The sequence below is a fragment of the Pezoporus flaviventris genome, unplaced genomic scaffold (assembly GCF_033815535.1).
Source record: "Pezoporus flaviventris isolate CSIRO_AGI_PZ_B2104156 unplaced genomic scaffold, CSIRO_AGI_Pfla_v1 ptg000002l, whole genome shotgun sequence".
In the NCBI taxonomy this organism is placed as follows: Eukaryota; Metazoa; Chordata; class Aves; order Psittaciformes; family Psittacidae; genus Pezoporus; species Pezoporus flaviventris.
In genome coordinates, this window is record NW_026892550.1 from 5,896,173 (window position 1) to 5,912,561 (window position 16,389).

General features: G+C 45.7%; 1 protein-coding gene across 3 annotated transcripts in view; it reads right to left on the reverse strand.

Moving 5' to 3' along the window:
* Nucleotides 1–16,389, reverse strand: part of MXD4 (MAX dimerization protein 4) — a 39,983-nt gene that overhangs the window by 22,695 nt on the left and 899 nt on the right. For 2 of the 3 annotated variants that reach the window (XM_061467370.1, XM_061467362.1), the window contains exon 3: nucleotides 7,126–7,155. In XM_061467370.1, coding sequence (XP_061323354.1) covers nucleotides 7,126–7,155 — 30 coding nt within the window. Of the gene's footprint in view, nucleotides 1–7,125; nucleotides 7,156–12,200; nucleotides 16,373–16,389 lie in introns of those variants that run through there. The other variant, XM_061467378.1, reaches the window with a different exon arrangement.

The following is a 16,389-nucleotide window of genomic DNA, read 5'->3' on the forward strand; positions in this document are numbered from 1 at the left end:
CCACCCTGGATAAGAGCTGGCCAGGTCAATTAGCAGATGCTGAGAACATAAACCACCTTTTCACTTAGCCCATTACAGGCCGACAGACAACGGACTGATGGTTGGAGACAGGGATGAACAAATTCAAGCGGAAAAAACCCATGCACTTGGTTTCTCACCCATCTGTTTTCTGCTGGCTGTTTGGCTGGCCAGGGAGCACACGGCTTTCTGGAGCCCAGACCCAAGACTGCACTTAGGCTCTGCAGTTGAAAGCCAACTTCAGCAGGATAAAGGACATGACAATTTAGTTAAGACTGTATTTCAGTCCATTTTTCACTGCCAAATAAAAGCTCTATCCAAAGCATGAGGATGTGTACATCCCTGACACCTGGATGTAACTTGCTGAGCAGAAAACTTCCAAGCTTCATCAGCATTAAGATACTCCTTTCCAAACCACCAGTCTAGGTGGGAAGACATTTCTGTTGTGAGTGCATGATCCAGTGAGCTGTTGTGTGCACTGAAAAGACATCAGTTCAGTCCATGGGCATTTATAGTAGCTACTGCAGCATATGGAACAGGACAAGCCACGAGACCGGACACTTGCGGACTGCTTAGAGGTGAGGAAAGAATAGCATTTCAGTGCAAAGCTTTAAGCCCTCTATTTCTTTAATTCCATGGATTCATCAGACTCAGGAATATGGGACATTTCAATAAAAGCATAAGATTCAGTTTTCAGCTCTGTGGGTCCAGTTCTTTACAGACTTTGCTAAACAAGCTCCGCAAAAACTCTTATTACACCAATTTAACACACAAACACCACCACATACTTTGCTCCTCTGTTGGAAACCCGAGGGTCAATTGCAAGTAAAAAGGGGTTTGAGCTAAGACTCAGCTTTGCACTGTGTGAGGCAACATCATTCTCCTGACCACTACAGTTGGCATCCTCGCAGAGGCACTCATAGCTGGTGGGGAGCAGATGCCTAAACCATGGTGGCTGCCAGCTCACAAGTTCTTAAGACATTACCTTGCTTAAGCAGTGCAAAGGTACAATCATTGCAGTTCACTGGAGTTGCAATAAACCACTTCACACCAAGCAGACAGTGTGTAAAAAGTTCATTACTTGATGAGAAAAACAGAAGAAACAGATGTAATATAGAGGTTTGGTTCTGCTAGTAAGATAAGGTGGTTCCCACCACTCGTAGCAGCCACATTATCTGGGTGGTTTATGTGTAACATGGACATGTCCTAGAAATGGCAGCAGTTTTTATAGACCTGTTACAGCAATGAGATCTGTACCAGGTCAGTAAGACCCATCCAGCACTCTCCACACAAGAGCAGCCAAAACTGGATGCTTAGAAATACTAAACTGACAAAGTGACCTGTACTGCTCTGTACTGTAAATAAATACTGTCACTCAAAGAAGCGATCCCATCCTCTCCCTGTGCTGGCATTAGGGTGTGCCCGTGACAGTGAGCTGGGTCAGGAAAATGAACCTGCTGAAGAAATAAACTTCTCCCTTCCCTCCTGTGCTGGCAGGAAGCAGGACCCAGCAGCAGTGTGCAACTGGGCTGGGTTAAACTCCCAATGGAATCATAAAATCCCAGACTGGTTTGGGTTGAAGGGACCTTAAAGCTCATCCAGTTCCAACCCCTGACACAGGCAGGGACACCTTCCATTAGAGCAGCTTGCTCCAAGCCCCTGTGTCCAACCTGGCCTTGATCACTGCCAGGGATGGGGCAGCCACAGCTTCTCTGGGCACCCTGTGCCAGTGCCTCAGCACCCTCACAGGGAAGAGCTGCTGCCTGAGAGCTCATCTAAATCTGGATGATCCTTCCCTGGAAGTACTTTACTTCCCGCACCAGTCAGGGGGATTCCTCAGCTAGTGGCAGCGCTGTAGCTTTTTAACGTGACAGATCAGTGCAGTTCTGTCTTTATGCTGCACGACAGTATTAACTGCAACGGTAATTTGCAATTTTGCAAAGGCAGCCCATAATAAAAATAAACACAGAGCATTGTGTTGGTATGGCTGTTATTTCCATGACCTTTCTGTTCTGTTTCAAAACTTCCAAGTTTATCAGCAGCTGGCAATTACATGCTTTTCATTAACCCTGCAATTTAGTAACATGAAGAATCACAGAGGGAATTCCAAGACATTCATCTATGCACTTTCTCAGCTTATATGAACTTTAAACTCCAAGTAAACCTGGTGGGTGAAATTAATGCATAAATGAACGCAGCTGTGATCCTAGCATGTGCACCTCCTCCATGAGAAAGCCAGCTATTAACACTTAACTTCAGAGGCACTTACTCCCTTTACTTTATCAGTGTCATAATGTGCCCATGAAAATATAGATTTCTTATTGAAACCTACGCTTATGTACAGACACCTACATCATACACATGGTGATGCAACAGAACAACCTTTTTCTGGCAAGATTTTAGCTTTAAGGACTACACAAACCTCAGGACAGCATTACCATGTGCACATGCGGGAACACTTCCAGTGCTGTAAACAATGCATACATTAGGCTCATATGGGAAGAAGAAAAGGTTTGTTTTCTTCTTCCAAAAGCTTTTGCAAGTCACCATGTCTCATGTATGCCCCATCCTGGTCTTGCACTTCCCAAAAGTCAGGGCTGCTCCACTCAGCTGATCCAGGCCATGTCCACAGCAGCCTCAGTTCGCTGCAATACAAACTAGTGAGCCTGGACAAGAGAGGACTGCTCTCCCAACATCCAAAGACCGAGCTAAACACCAGCACACTTCTTGGAGCAACTTCCATAGGAAAGCGGGGAAATGCCTCTAGAGCACATCTCTCCCAACAGCACTGCCTGGTTTTCACCTCCATGTGGCTCAGCTTGCCTGGGGACCTGCAATGGGATCTGTTGATTTCTCCAAGCAGGAGAGCACTCACAAGTCAGATGCTGCAGTGCTGAGCACTGCCATGCTCAGGATCACCAGTCCATCCTGCCCACAGACACTGATCAACTCCCTTTTCTCATTACACTGCCACTGCTTCTAGGAGTTGGTGGAATGCAGGCAGGACAACCTCTACTGGTGCTGACCTGCCCCTTTGCCCTTCTTGATAAGGAAAAACCAAACAGGAAAACCCCACAGAGAATAATACAAATGGTCTGACAGAGGCAGGAGATAGCTGCCCATCTAGATCAAGCCATAGTTACCCAGCCAAGGCACTTGCTCAGCTCACATGGTGCCAGAGAGGGGACAGCAGCATGTGGCTTGCCGATTTCAAGGCACTTTCATCAATTTCTTCCCTAATTCTTAAAAGCTGTTCTTTACAATCATTAAGTTTCACAAGCTACTGTCAATGCTGAGCTCCTCCTGCAGCAGAGCTCCTCACAACCAGAGAGCAGTGAAACTACTTTGTCACCAAAGGAGCTTTGACAGGTCGGTCCCAATATCCCTCATCAGGGCTCCATCCACCTCTGACAATAGACAGGACCACAGCAGGGAGGTGTCAGTTCCTCCCACAGAACAGTAAGATGACCTCAGTACAATCTTCTAGGGGATTTATCTTGGGTTTTACATTACAATGTAGAACCAGTATAAATTGATGCAAATAAATGAGATCGTCCTCTCTCATTTTAAGAATCAGACTTGTAGAATGGTTTGGGTTGGAAAGGACCTTACAGCTCATCCAGTTCCACCTCACCCCCCCACATTTGGGTTGGAAAGGACCTTACAGCTCATCCAGTTCCACCTCACCTCCCCACACAGGCAGGGACACCTTCTTCCACTAGAGCAGGTTGCTCCAAGCCCCATCCAACCTGGCCTTGAACACTGCCAGGGATGGGGCAGCCACAGCTTCTCTAGGCACCCTGTGCCAGTGCCTCAGCACCCTCACAGGGAAGGGCTTCTTTCTAATGTCTCATCTAAATCTTCCCTCTTTCATTTTAGAGCAATTCCCTCTTGTCCTGTCACTACATGCCCTTGTGAAAAGTCCCCTTCTAAGAAGCTCGAGTCTCTCATGGATTCTTGGGGTTTTTCTACACTGTGAAAGCTGCATTCCTCTGTAGAGCTGTCAGGTTAGATAGATTTAAAAACAGCCTTCAAGAAGTCATGATTAATGATATATTTGCTATTTACGTTGCTCTGTGAAAGCCTACTGATATAATGGTCCATCTGAAAACAGTAACAAAAAATACATACATTAGTATATATGTATGCATTTGTCCTCTGGAACTAGTCACATCTAGGCGCCACTCCAACTGACCTGTCTGTAATTATTAGACTATCTTCTAGAACCTCATCTGTCCTTAAGAAGATTTTTCTGCCTTCATACTTCTTATTTAGAGGATTTCCTCTTTCATGGTTCTGAGATGCAAACCTTAATCACACATGAGCAAAGCAGGACCTCCAATAGGGGATGAGTCCTTACACAGTTCCGCTATATTGAGCACACACTGAAGTTATGAGCAGGGTATTCTAGGCAGACTTAAAGCAGAGAAAAAGGAATTTTACCTATGAATTGCTGACAAACACTTTACCATAGTAGTAGCCTGACTTTTATCATATAACGAGAGTTTTTGTTGAAATTATGTCTCTGCTTCCATTTGTCTTTCCCTGAGCATCCCTCAAAAGCATAGAGAAAAGAGCCCTTACAGTAGAAAATGCAAATTAAAGCAGTGGTGTCAAACAGCCGAGGCTGCACACACACACACAGATCAACCACTGCCATCCCTACTGACATCAAAACCAACGCAGAACCTGAAACAGCACCAGGAACCATTACAGGTGGCTTTCTGGTTAGTGGCAGCTCTGGCCACCTTCATGGAGGACCTGTAAATGAGGAAGCCATTTCCCTGCTCTCCAGAACTCAGTCCAGCCCAGAGACACCACATGGGGCACTGGGCAAGGAAGAGGATATGAGCAGCCATCTCCTCTCTTCCTCCATGATAGGCTCCTGTGAGATAACCAAGCGTGTCTCAGCCAGAAGCATCATGGCAATGATGATTCAAAGGCACTAGTCCTGGAAAGGGGTACACCTCCAAAATCAACATCCAGTGTTTCACAGCTGGCAGGAGGAAGGCTCTGCTGCAGGAACACACTGGCTGGGAATCTTCCTTTAACCTCTGCCAGATGCTCAATGGATTTTAATGCATTTTTAGTAAAACATAGTGAAAACCAGTACAACTGGGATTATCAGCTCATACACACACAGGACTGGAGGAGGAGGTTGTTAAAAAACATTAAAACTACAAGAGTCCTTCAGAGCAATACATCAGGTAACTAGAATTGTACACCTCATCTGCTTTTGTGAGCACCCATTTGCACATACAAGGATCTTGCTCTAATTTGCAGGTTCTCATCAGGATTAATAAAACTGTGGCTTCAGGTACAGGCTGCCTGTAGGAGGTACAGCTAGCTGCAGCAGTTACAAATGTTAGTTGTATAATCATATGACATACCTTGCAGTTTACCTATTTTGACCTTGAGACAACAGAGAAAGAAAAGGTAGCAAGGTAAGGTAAATACTCTATATAGGTCCAGCTACTACAAAGACACAACATAGAACTGGAAGTGAGAACAGAGGTTGGACAATTAATGTCCTCCTTCTACCCCTGCATCTGCTGCAGATGCCTCATTTACTGTGCTGCTTAAACAGCAGAGGGAAGAAGAGGCAATTCCATCTTCAGGGTATAAAAATGATTGGAAGTAAAAAAGGAAAAAGAAGAACTATTCAGTTCAGATGACAAGTCAGTAATGATGGTGTAGGGGGAAAGGAATAAATAAAGCAGAGTATCTAGAAAGAGGATGGAAAAAAAGTAAGAGTGAGAAAGAAGCACAACTGGGGCCAAAGATAATTCTTTCATTGTTAAGGAAGTGTGACTGAAGGACAGAATTTTGCATGAAGCTATTTTCCTGAAGACTCTGTTGGCAGAACTCCTGCCCGCTGATTTCACTGCCCCGGCCAATGTACTGCATTCTGCAGCCCAGGCCTGCGTCCGTGAGCTTGAGCCTTCCCTAGTTCCTCTCATCTCTAGGACGACCACGTGGCTATTAGGCAGAGCTATAGTTTACTCGTATTACAGTTAAACTACAGGAAAGCATGGAGGCATGCAGGGGAAGTGATGGTCTAGCTGCTACAGAACTGCGGCCACAGAACAACACACAAAACTCCCCCATGAGTTCAGTCTTGTGCCATCAACCACGTTACACTTATTCAGAAGCATGCAAATAGGTTTCGTCATATTCACACACACACAACCCCCCTGCTTTCTTTGAATGCATGAAACCCAAAAGACCACAAGCTACAGAAACAAACCCAAACCCCCAAAAACCTACCCTGAAGAGTTTACTCTGCTGCCTGAATGATAAGTGAAAGGCAGTGATCCCGCAGCGAGGGGGGACCGCTTGTACTCGGCAGCTCTCTGGGTGCACCGACAGAGCAGCACGCCCCAGGAGACATCCTACAGCTAAAAAACCCATCTGCAAACAAAGTCTGACAAGGTACAGCAGATGGCAAACACTGCCTCCAAAACTCTGCAAACATGAGCTCTTGAAAAATCACGTCTTCAGGGTCTAATGAATGTCCTCAGTAAAAGTAAGTGCACCTTTTCACAGCCCTGGGTGCACAGAACCAGGCTGCAGCTCAGGAATTGCTGACTTCTCGCTCACACACAGCTCCTTGGACAGGACACATACCAGCAAGGAAGCAGATGGAGAGGAAGAACATAGCTGTAGGTACTTACATGCAAGATGGAAATTAACTGCACTTTAGGCATACTTTAAAAAAACACAGAATAACGCTGTGTGACATACTGTTCCCAAAAATCATCCACCTTAATCACAAACTGCTTTGGTTGTACTCATAGCACTTAACACCTCTAGCAAACAGTTGCTGCAATTAGAGTCTTTATTTGTAACTCTGTGGTTAACCGGTTACAGCATTAATCAGTCCAAAGCTAATTATCAGGGATGATTCAAAAACAGCATACCAAACAACATGAAAAAAAGCCAAGTAATATTATACATATTACATTTTAGTTGATTAAAAAAAAACCCAACTCTATATAAGCTATTCAGTGCAGAATCAAAACAACTTTAACACAACATTCTTCGATAAGCATGGTAATTCTAACGTCAGCCATACATCTTTTAATGCACTTTTTTCTCAGGACTTACCTATGTTTTTCTAGTTCGTTGTGTGATGACCTATTAAAAAGAAAAAAGAAACGTTAGAGAAAAGGCTAAATAAACCAAGAGTTAGAGTATTTAAAAGCCAACATCTGCATAAACTGCAAAAGAGCTCTCTAAAGCATGTATTTATATGGATTATGAAACAGCTTCGCCGCTAAATCAGTTCACTGTTACATCCCTTAGATACTTCAAGTTATCAACTTAATTTCCACGAGTAAAGCATGGGTTTGGAGGGGGAATGATAAAAAATTTGCATTTATTAGTGTCCAATAGATTCAGCAACAGAATTGGACATAAAAAACTGAGCAGGTTAGTAATAACAACAGCCCACAAGATTTTTATCAGTGAAGGAAAATTATGAGGGGGCAGAAAGCATTAGAAGATCTAAATGGTAACAGGCAAGAGTAAAAAGCACCCAAAAAGCCAGCTTTCAAGCCCACAGAGAAGCAGAAAGAAAAATCAGCAGCTAACCACTGCTGTTGCTGTTGACATCTTAATGGCAAAAAAGAGGAATCTTCTTAATTCTTCTGAGTCTACAAACAGGAAAAAAAATCTCCTGAACTGCCCACATCAATACGCTATTCTCTTCCAGTCTACTAGGATTTTAGATCTCCCCCCTGGTGACGCTTCAGGTTTTTTTCCCATTAGAGGCAGTGCTAACTTCCTGGAGGATCATTTTTTTTTTTGATTCAGCTGGAAACAGTGATTTTATTTATTTATACAGCTCAGATTAAAAACATTCCTAAAATGAAGTTATTGTCACCACTTCAAAACCAGCAGCTTCCTGGAGTTTTAGCTCTGTCCCACTGGAAACATGTCCAGTACATAAGGATCAAAAGATACAAATGCAGCGGCAGCTTTCATAGCAGGCAGATTACGTCAAAGCAGCTCTCCTACATCATGCTGTAACCCCTGCCTGCATCTGGCCATGGTGTGCTGACCAAGACGGCTTTGTGGAAGGGGCAGCTCACTGTCTGTTGGGCGAGCACAGACATCACAGGGTGAGAAAGTCCTCCTGCACAACTGCACAACCTGCCTGGTCACGAGCCACTCTGCCTCTCCCCATGCACACGCATGCATCTGGATGCTGCGGCGTACCTGGGTGTTCCTGTTGACGAAAGCAGCACTCAAGGGGAAAAAGAAACTAAGGCTCATGCAGAGAAATAGCCAGTGAACAAACCTGCTACTGATTTTAGGCTGTGCAGCTCCTGATGCTGCAAAGGAATTAAGCAAACTGCCCCTCTGCAGGGAGAGGAAAACTCAAATGCTTCAAATCCACTTTTCAGTGGAAAGCATCCCAGTGATGTTACCAAGACATCAACTATGCCAACCATTACAGACACCTTTTTGTGAGTCACTATCAGGTAATGTCTGTATTCCTACAGTGCTATGTAAGTGCTCCCAACCAATGCAGCAACACTGGAAGTGTTTTTACAGATATTCTGTGCTACTTTAATAGGTCAAGGTGGGCTGTGCCTTTGCCATTTGACCATAGTAACGGGATACCGTTTTAATTTTCTACTCTTACACACAAAAAAAGATCAGACTTTTTCTCCACAGATGTTTCTCCACACCAGCATTCACGAAAAGTGACAAAGTGGCTATGCCAAGTCCACCAACATTTAAAAAACACACACAAAAAGTAAGTTCAGTACAGAAAGATTCTCCCAAAACATCTCCACGGGAAATGTCAAAGGCACAAAGTCACTGTTTGCAGGGAACTCTGGAAGGGCAAAGAAATACAGGCTGGTCTAGATTCATCCCTATGGCATGACCTCCCTGATATTCTTGGCAATTATACACAGAGATGAACACAATCACTGTAACCAGCCAATTCCGAGCTGCCTGCTGTACCGGAGCTCACACTTGGCTCTGGTAGCATGGAGAACCCTGGCCATGAATTTCAGCTTGCACAGAGTATTTTGCTAGGTTAAGAAAGGATGCAACAAGTAACTGGAAGTCCTTCTGTGTGCAGCACATGTACAAGGTATCTGGCTCATGAAAGGTGACCCCTGTATTCACCTGGGATGCCCTGCCAGGCCTGCTCTGGGGGGGGCACAGCTCTCCATCCTGGTAATGCCAGCAGCAAATGGAGCAGTGGCGCACGTGTGCCTCTTTATAGAGCATTCAGGACACAAAAGCCTAATCAAGACTTGCAGCGTGCAAATAAGGGCATCAGCCACACGTTTCAGGTGGTGTGGGGATGCTGACTAATGCCCTTAACTATCAGGCCCTATTCAGGAACCAAAACTGAGAGTTTTGACATTTACCTGACAGTTGCTCCACCTATGGAGCAAGTTAACTACCCTATTACAAGCATGATGGTTTTTTTTGTTGGGTTTCTTTTCAGAAGAGATGTTTATTCTCTCCTTCACTGTCTACAGCACAGTGTATTGTAAGAATATCCATCTCCTTCTACTCTCATGCAACCTGAAGTGAGGGGAAAAATAAGAACCAGTCTGCACACAAACCAGTAGTCCAAGCACTACTTATTTCAAAATGGAGTCTTACTACTTCAGTAAGAGATAAGATGTAGGCTAAGAAAATACAGGTGTATATATATATTTATATAAAAGAGGCAGATGTACCACTGTGGTTTTCACACAAATGGTCTGCGGAGCCCTTCAGAAGTGGCTGCAAGAGAAGGAACACTTTCGGTGTTTAGCTTAAGTTCACTGTTTTGGGTTCTGTAGCTCCAGGCAAAACCTGGGGGAGTTGGGGGGACAGTGATGAAGGAAAGGTGTCAGTAAAAAGGCTCAGATAAAAATAAAAGGGAAAAGCCAACAATAAAAGAATCATCAGCAAAATCACAGATTAAAGAGGAGACTGGGAACGCCGCTGCTCAGACTACGTTGTTAACCTGAGACAGCCCTGATATCCCTTTAGCAAATACCGAGCAGCTCACCAGCTATGAAGCAGCAGCTACATTTTCTTTGTGGAGAAATTGTCAAAAGAAGATTTGAAAGAAGGGGGAGGAGCCAAGCGCAGGTCCCCAGAGCTGTCCCATTCCACCACCCTCCCTCCCCTAAACAAGAATTCTAGGTATGTGATTTGAGCATTTGGTCAATGCAATATCCAGCAGACACACCTAAGCAATGAGGATGGGTGCTAACCAAGGTAACACTAACACCGAAAAGGCAAGTCTTCCCCAAAGCCCACTTTCTACCAGTTTATGGGTGAGCCAGCAGGAGCTGCCCACATGCCTCAACATGGGCTGATGTTTCACTGTATGTGTTATGCGCTGCTTGCTTCATTATTAAGACACCTTCTCTCATTCCTCCATCTGTCTGCCCCAGCAGACAGTGCATCCTGTCAGGAGGAATCCAGCACAGCTCCTGACAAAAGCAAAGACATAGCAGCAACGCTGCTGACATTTTCTCCCTGGTTCTAATGGGAGCCAGGTCTAGACCGTGAGTCACCAGTACGCTACCAGTTGCCAATGCATTTTAAAGCGCTACAGGGAGCAAAGCAGGCCAGTTAACCAAGTGCTTAAGACATCCTGCCCATGCCAGGGCTTTCTGGTGCAGGCAGGGTTGGCAGGGTGCTGTACAATCCATGTGCAGAGGACACCACTCCACCTAAGGTCACACAGCACTTGGAGGGCCACATGGACTACACTGCCTGCACTTTACCTTGTGTCCAGGCCAAAAGAGTAAGAACAAACAGAGCAGGAAGTCTGACAAGGTGCTACACGTTTAGCATCTGCATCCAGTTCCCTCTCCCAAGTGTGCTGGTGTGTAATAGCACGCAGCTCATATGTTTGCAGTCTTGTCTGGATGCAACTGCTATGCAGCTTTTGGCTGGAAGGATCCTGATTTGCTTCCACATGTGTAACCTGCCATGGGATGCACTTGAAAATACTAGAGGCCACCACCTGAATCACCAGAGATGAGGAGCAGGGAAACACTAAACCTGAGCATAAGCACATGTCCTGCCATTGTGCGCTGCTCCTGGGCTTGTTGGGCTTTTTCTATTTGTTTTAAAATGGGCACATTGCTTACAGCCCGTCAAAGGAACAGCCTGTATGGAATGAATCCACTAGAAATTACTTTTGCATTCTCCTCATAGCAAAATTTAACCAGCCCTACAGATGCAGCCGGGATCTGGGAGCCAGGCATACTGGCACAGCCTTGCTGCAGCGCTCTGGCTCCAATACCTCATTCAAGTTTGGGCTGCCACATATTTGCAGTGGCAAGGTCAGAACACACTTCTAATATGGTGGCAATTTGTTTTCGCCAATCTGCACGAGCACTGCAGTTCCCAGGCACTGCAGACATACTGTGGTTCCTCAGGGGTGACAGACCAGTTGGTGAGATCTATTGTATTGAGACTAAAATGCATCGGTTCCAAAAACAAGTGCAGTGATATCAGTTGCTGTCCCTCTGCTGCCAGCTTGAGGAAAGCAAACCCAAGGGATCTATCAAATTCCAAAAGCGAGGCAGAAGAAAAAGCAGAGGAGCCGTGCCTGCACAGTCTGGTTTGCAGCGTTTTATTCCTGGCCTCCCACAGAAAAACAAGGAAAAAGTGAAAATAAAATAAAAATCAGGCTGTGATCCCTATGCTCCTTTGTGTGGGCACTGAAAAATATCTGCAGAGAGCAAGGGGCTCACTCTGCAGGCCACAGGCTGACCCTCGCCATCAGCCAACACTAACAGAGGAATTCGGACATTAAGCTCTGTTTTTATTTGAAACACCAAATGCAGCTTTCATCGTTTTCTAGATATAACCCTTCACCAGAACACAGCACAAAGTACAAGTCTATTTATGTAACACACCAGCAAAAATATTAATTAATAGATACAAAAGATATATTTATAAACTGGCATTTATTTTACCTCCCCCTCCTTCAAAAAAACAGCTCCTGAACTAACAGGCCAAACACACTGCACTGCCGAAACCAGTTCCTTTCCCTGCAAGTAAATTTAACTGTGACCTCAGTAGACTGGCATCTAACACTAAGATGTGAGCTTTTATTTTACCTTATTTCTGACCCTTTTGTGGCAAAGCGGCTGCCTGAGCTCCCCTGTGCACAGACAGACGCACACCTCACCCCCACATACCTGCTGCCATTACAGCAGGGGCAGAAGAAAGCCCAGATACCTGCAGGCTCCATGGTTTTCTGTCAAAGTGCCTTGCCTCGTGACCAGACGTCACCACACTTCAGATTTGAGTCATATTCCTCCTCGGCACATCGCACACGTGTTACCTATCCATTTCCTTGGAGCAAACAGGGAGCCTGGGGGGGACTTTTGAATATTTGTTCTTTATAATTCCAGAGCACATCTGCACTAAACCCAGCTGTTTGTTTTATGCTTTTCCTTTCATCCCAACTACACATTAACAAGAATTATCAGACTGCATGGCACTGGTTTAGAAAGTTCAGGTATTTATTACACGGTGGTCAAACACCCGATAACTATTTGTGTAACAAGAAGATGTGACCTGGCTTTATCTCCCCCCAAAAGACAACCTTGTGCCGTTCTCCAATCTCCGGCCCTCTTTACAAAACAAGAATCCAGTTTCATTTGCCAGAGGATTTTGGCCAAAACTACTGGAGGGGAACGAGTCTGAATCTCAGCTGAGGACACAGTACAAACAGCAAACCAGAAAGAGAGAAAACAAAGCAGTTTGGTTTGTGTGACGTGGAAAAGGCACATCACAGGAAACTGAGGGAGAAGAAAACACATAAAATCAAGTAATTTTAATGCAGAGGTGAGAAAGAAATGGCTAAAAATTGTGTCTGATTGTTACCAATAACCCCAAGAATATTGTTTAGCAACAAGCTGCTAATGGCCACTTCCAGTTTTGATCCAAAGCTACCAGTGGACAAAGCAAAAATGTTAAATTCCTGCACTGGAAAGAAGGCTTACAGACTGCAGTTAATTAAATGTAATTCTACTGTTATTTTTCCCTGCATGAAACCAAACCTGTCAGAATTACTTCTCACTTAATTGCAGTTGGGAGGCTATCAAGCTTTAGCCCAGACCTCAGCATCCTGTCCGAAGGGAGGGCAGCTTTCCTCTCCCTTCTCCTGTGGATCTGGGCCTCGCCAGCCATCAGTGAGAGGATGGAGGTCTCAAGGTATGACTTCTTACATGAACATCACCACCACCACCTCTGCAGAGGAAAGAGGTGTCCATCAGTGCCATTGTTGAACGTCAGGGCAGCTGCAATCCACCCCTGCACGGTCCCCCAGCAGCTGGTTAGCACACCTTTACTGCATGGGGTACTCTACTGCATGGGGTACTCTCTGTCCCCTCCACAGGAGGGCAACATGGGGGAGAAAACACAGAACAAAGAAGGGTACAGCACACCAGGCTTCCTCACATCTGACAGTTTTTCTCCTCCTCCCCTCTTTTGTGATTTTCCAAGAATGAGGAGGAAGATGTTTTTCATGCCTTTATGTATGTATAGCTCATAAAGGATGAAAAAAATATATACATGTAGAGCTGTATCACTTCTTAGTCTGATCAGATGCTGCAAGCAGCAGGATACAAAAATAGACAATGAAAACAACAAAGCCCCTGCAGTTCTGTAATGTGCAGTTATCTGCTCCTTTCCTATTCCTCCTGCCTAAGTACATATTTTTTGTATGTAAGAAAAAACGATGCGATAATAAGGCACATATTTCAGACATGTACAAAGTCATGCCTGCCTGCATCTGATGCTCCAAACCCAGCACGTCTGGAAAAAGGTTAAAGTGGAACAAGACGGTCAAACACTTTGTCTGGTGGTTGACATCACCCAGAGGATCTGACCACTTCAGATCCTCTGAACTTTGGGCACTCGTCTCCCCCCTGTAATCTTTGAGCTGCTTAGGATGATTTGACTGTATTATCAAAAATACCAACTCTAGTCTGGGGCTTGGAGCCTATAGCCTATAAGCTCCAACTAATAATAAACCAGCGACACTGGTGCACCTCATGCATTTTAGACTGGATGTTTAAACGTTAAGGATAATTTCTGCCCCTCAAACCTAAGCTCACAGGCAAACATGAGCAGCAACTGCTAGATGTGGTCACAGTGCTGGTACATACAATGCAGGGGTGCACACATGGGCTGCTGCACCTCCATCCCTGAAATAACAGGGTGCTGCATCAAAGCAATGAGCCTCTGCTCCCCATACCAGCAAGTAAGCCCAGTGACATTGCTGAACCAGGCAAACACCATTCTGGTGGTGGTTACACTTGCAACCGTTTCTCGACAAGCATTATCCTGTCCTGTAACACCAACAACCCACCCCTAATGTAATCACTGCAGCTAGAAGAAAGCACAAGTAAATGTACAGATGGCATCCCGCAGGGTGGCATTTCTGAAGGCTGCCACTACTACAGAATGAGAATTGAAGCGAAAGACTAGACAGGTAAATACATACCTACAGGCAAAAAAAAAAAGCAGGAGGGTAGCTGCAAGTAGACATGTATGCCTCAGCTTTAACAATGCTAGCAAATCTGTAACCAGCAATCTTTTAATTCTGCTGTATTTGCTAGATTACAAATCCTCTCGTAAAAACTCCTGAAAGCAGCTTACACTTCAGACAAATAACTATTTTGCAGTGGATGACAAGAGACCTAAGAACAGAAACGATGAAATAATAGCTGTAAATAACACAGATTTCTTGAATGCAGGCAACAGAAAAGAAATCTGTGCAACTCAAGGTGCACTTTACGGATGGAAATCCTCTGAGACCCGGTTTGGTTAACTGTGATTGGATTTTTTTTTTTAAAGGCAGAGAGTATATTTTATAAGAAAACAATAAAAAATCTTCAGGAGCAAAGTGCCTCAGGAAACAAGACGCACCTCCCACTGCTGATGACTTTCTTTTCTAAAATGAACTGACGTCTTCTCTATGCTCCAAGATGAGACAAAGAATTCAACTAAAACCAAAAAATGCAGGAGTACTGAAATGAACAGCCCCCCCCCCCCCAATGGTTGCCTTGCTCGGAGCAGGGGCATAGGGGAACAACTTGCTCCCCCTCTGTTATCTCCAAGACACGTTGCTCACCCGCAGGGTGCTCACCAGCTCATGTTTATTTCAAGGAGGGTGCTTGTCAGCTTTTGATTTCGGTTTGCACCTCCGGTGGGTGCCCCATGAGCAGCTGCTGGCTGCCTGCCCCGCACCTCCCAGCGCCAGCACACCCAGCTGCCCGCGGCCGTGCGGGATGCCCACTGGAGGAGCGAGAGCGGAGCGGGCCTGCAAGACTCGCTGCTTCTTTGGAATACAAGTCACGTACGAGCCGAGTTCATTTTAGGCTATTCTACAGGAGCCACCAAATAGCACGGCCGTGCAGAGCAGAGCCTGAACTGGGGAAGAGCATCGCTGCTCTGGGGCGAAGCAGGCCCGCCTGGACACGGTCATTGGTCCTCTCCGGAGCAGCGCTGGAAGAGCAAAGCAGAGCAGGCACAGCACAGGACAGGACTGGAGGAGCTTCTAGGCAGGGGCCGGCACTGTCCCTATAAGACAGCCTCCTGCACGTACACAGCCACTGCCCGAGCAGCAAACAAAGCTGCAGAGAGCCTGCGCACAGCAGCCCTCCGCTCATGCCATCGCAGCACAGGTAGCGGCTGCGGGGAAAACAACAAAACCACCACCACGACAAAAAGGCGGACGATCATCGCGATAAATAACAACCGAGTCATGCACTTGGATGGAGCTGCATGCGACAGGCGGGTGGGCTACCCGGCGGTGCAGCAGAAGCCATGAAAAAGTCAAGTTCTACTCCGGCACCTTCTTACTTAATACCTACAGGAGAAGTTCAAGTGCACGGGCAGCTCTCCCCCATCCACCCTGCACTCACACACCCACTGCGAGAGCCCAGCGCCGCGCTGCAACCGGAGGCTGCATCTGCTTTGGCTGCGATGGGGGAGGCGGCCGGTTCGCTGCCTGTGGTTTATAAATAAATGCGGGGGGGGGGGGGGGTAAGGGGGGAAATTAGTGCCATGCAAAGAGAAGTCTGGGTGGTGATTATGGTGTTAAGATCTGCAGTAAAAGCTGCCGTCGGTGAGCGCGGAGCAGAAGGAGCGATGAGGGCGGATGGTTTAGAAGTGCAGTGAGTACTAAGGAGATGGTGTACGCGTGGCAGTGTTTATATGAGAGATCAAAACAGAGCCAAGCCCATCCAGGGAAAAAATGGCGACTACCGGGATGGGGGAAACTAAGACACTGGATTAGTTCTTATTTTTAATAAATGTATGCACTGCACATAAGCTAGACACATTGGAAAAGCTGCCGATTCATTCTGAAAAAGC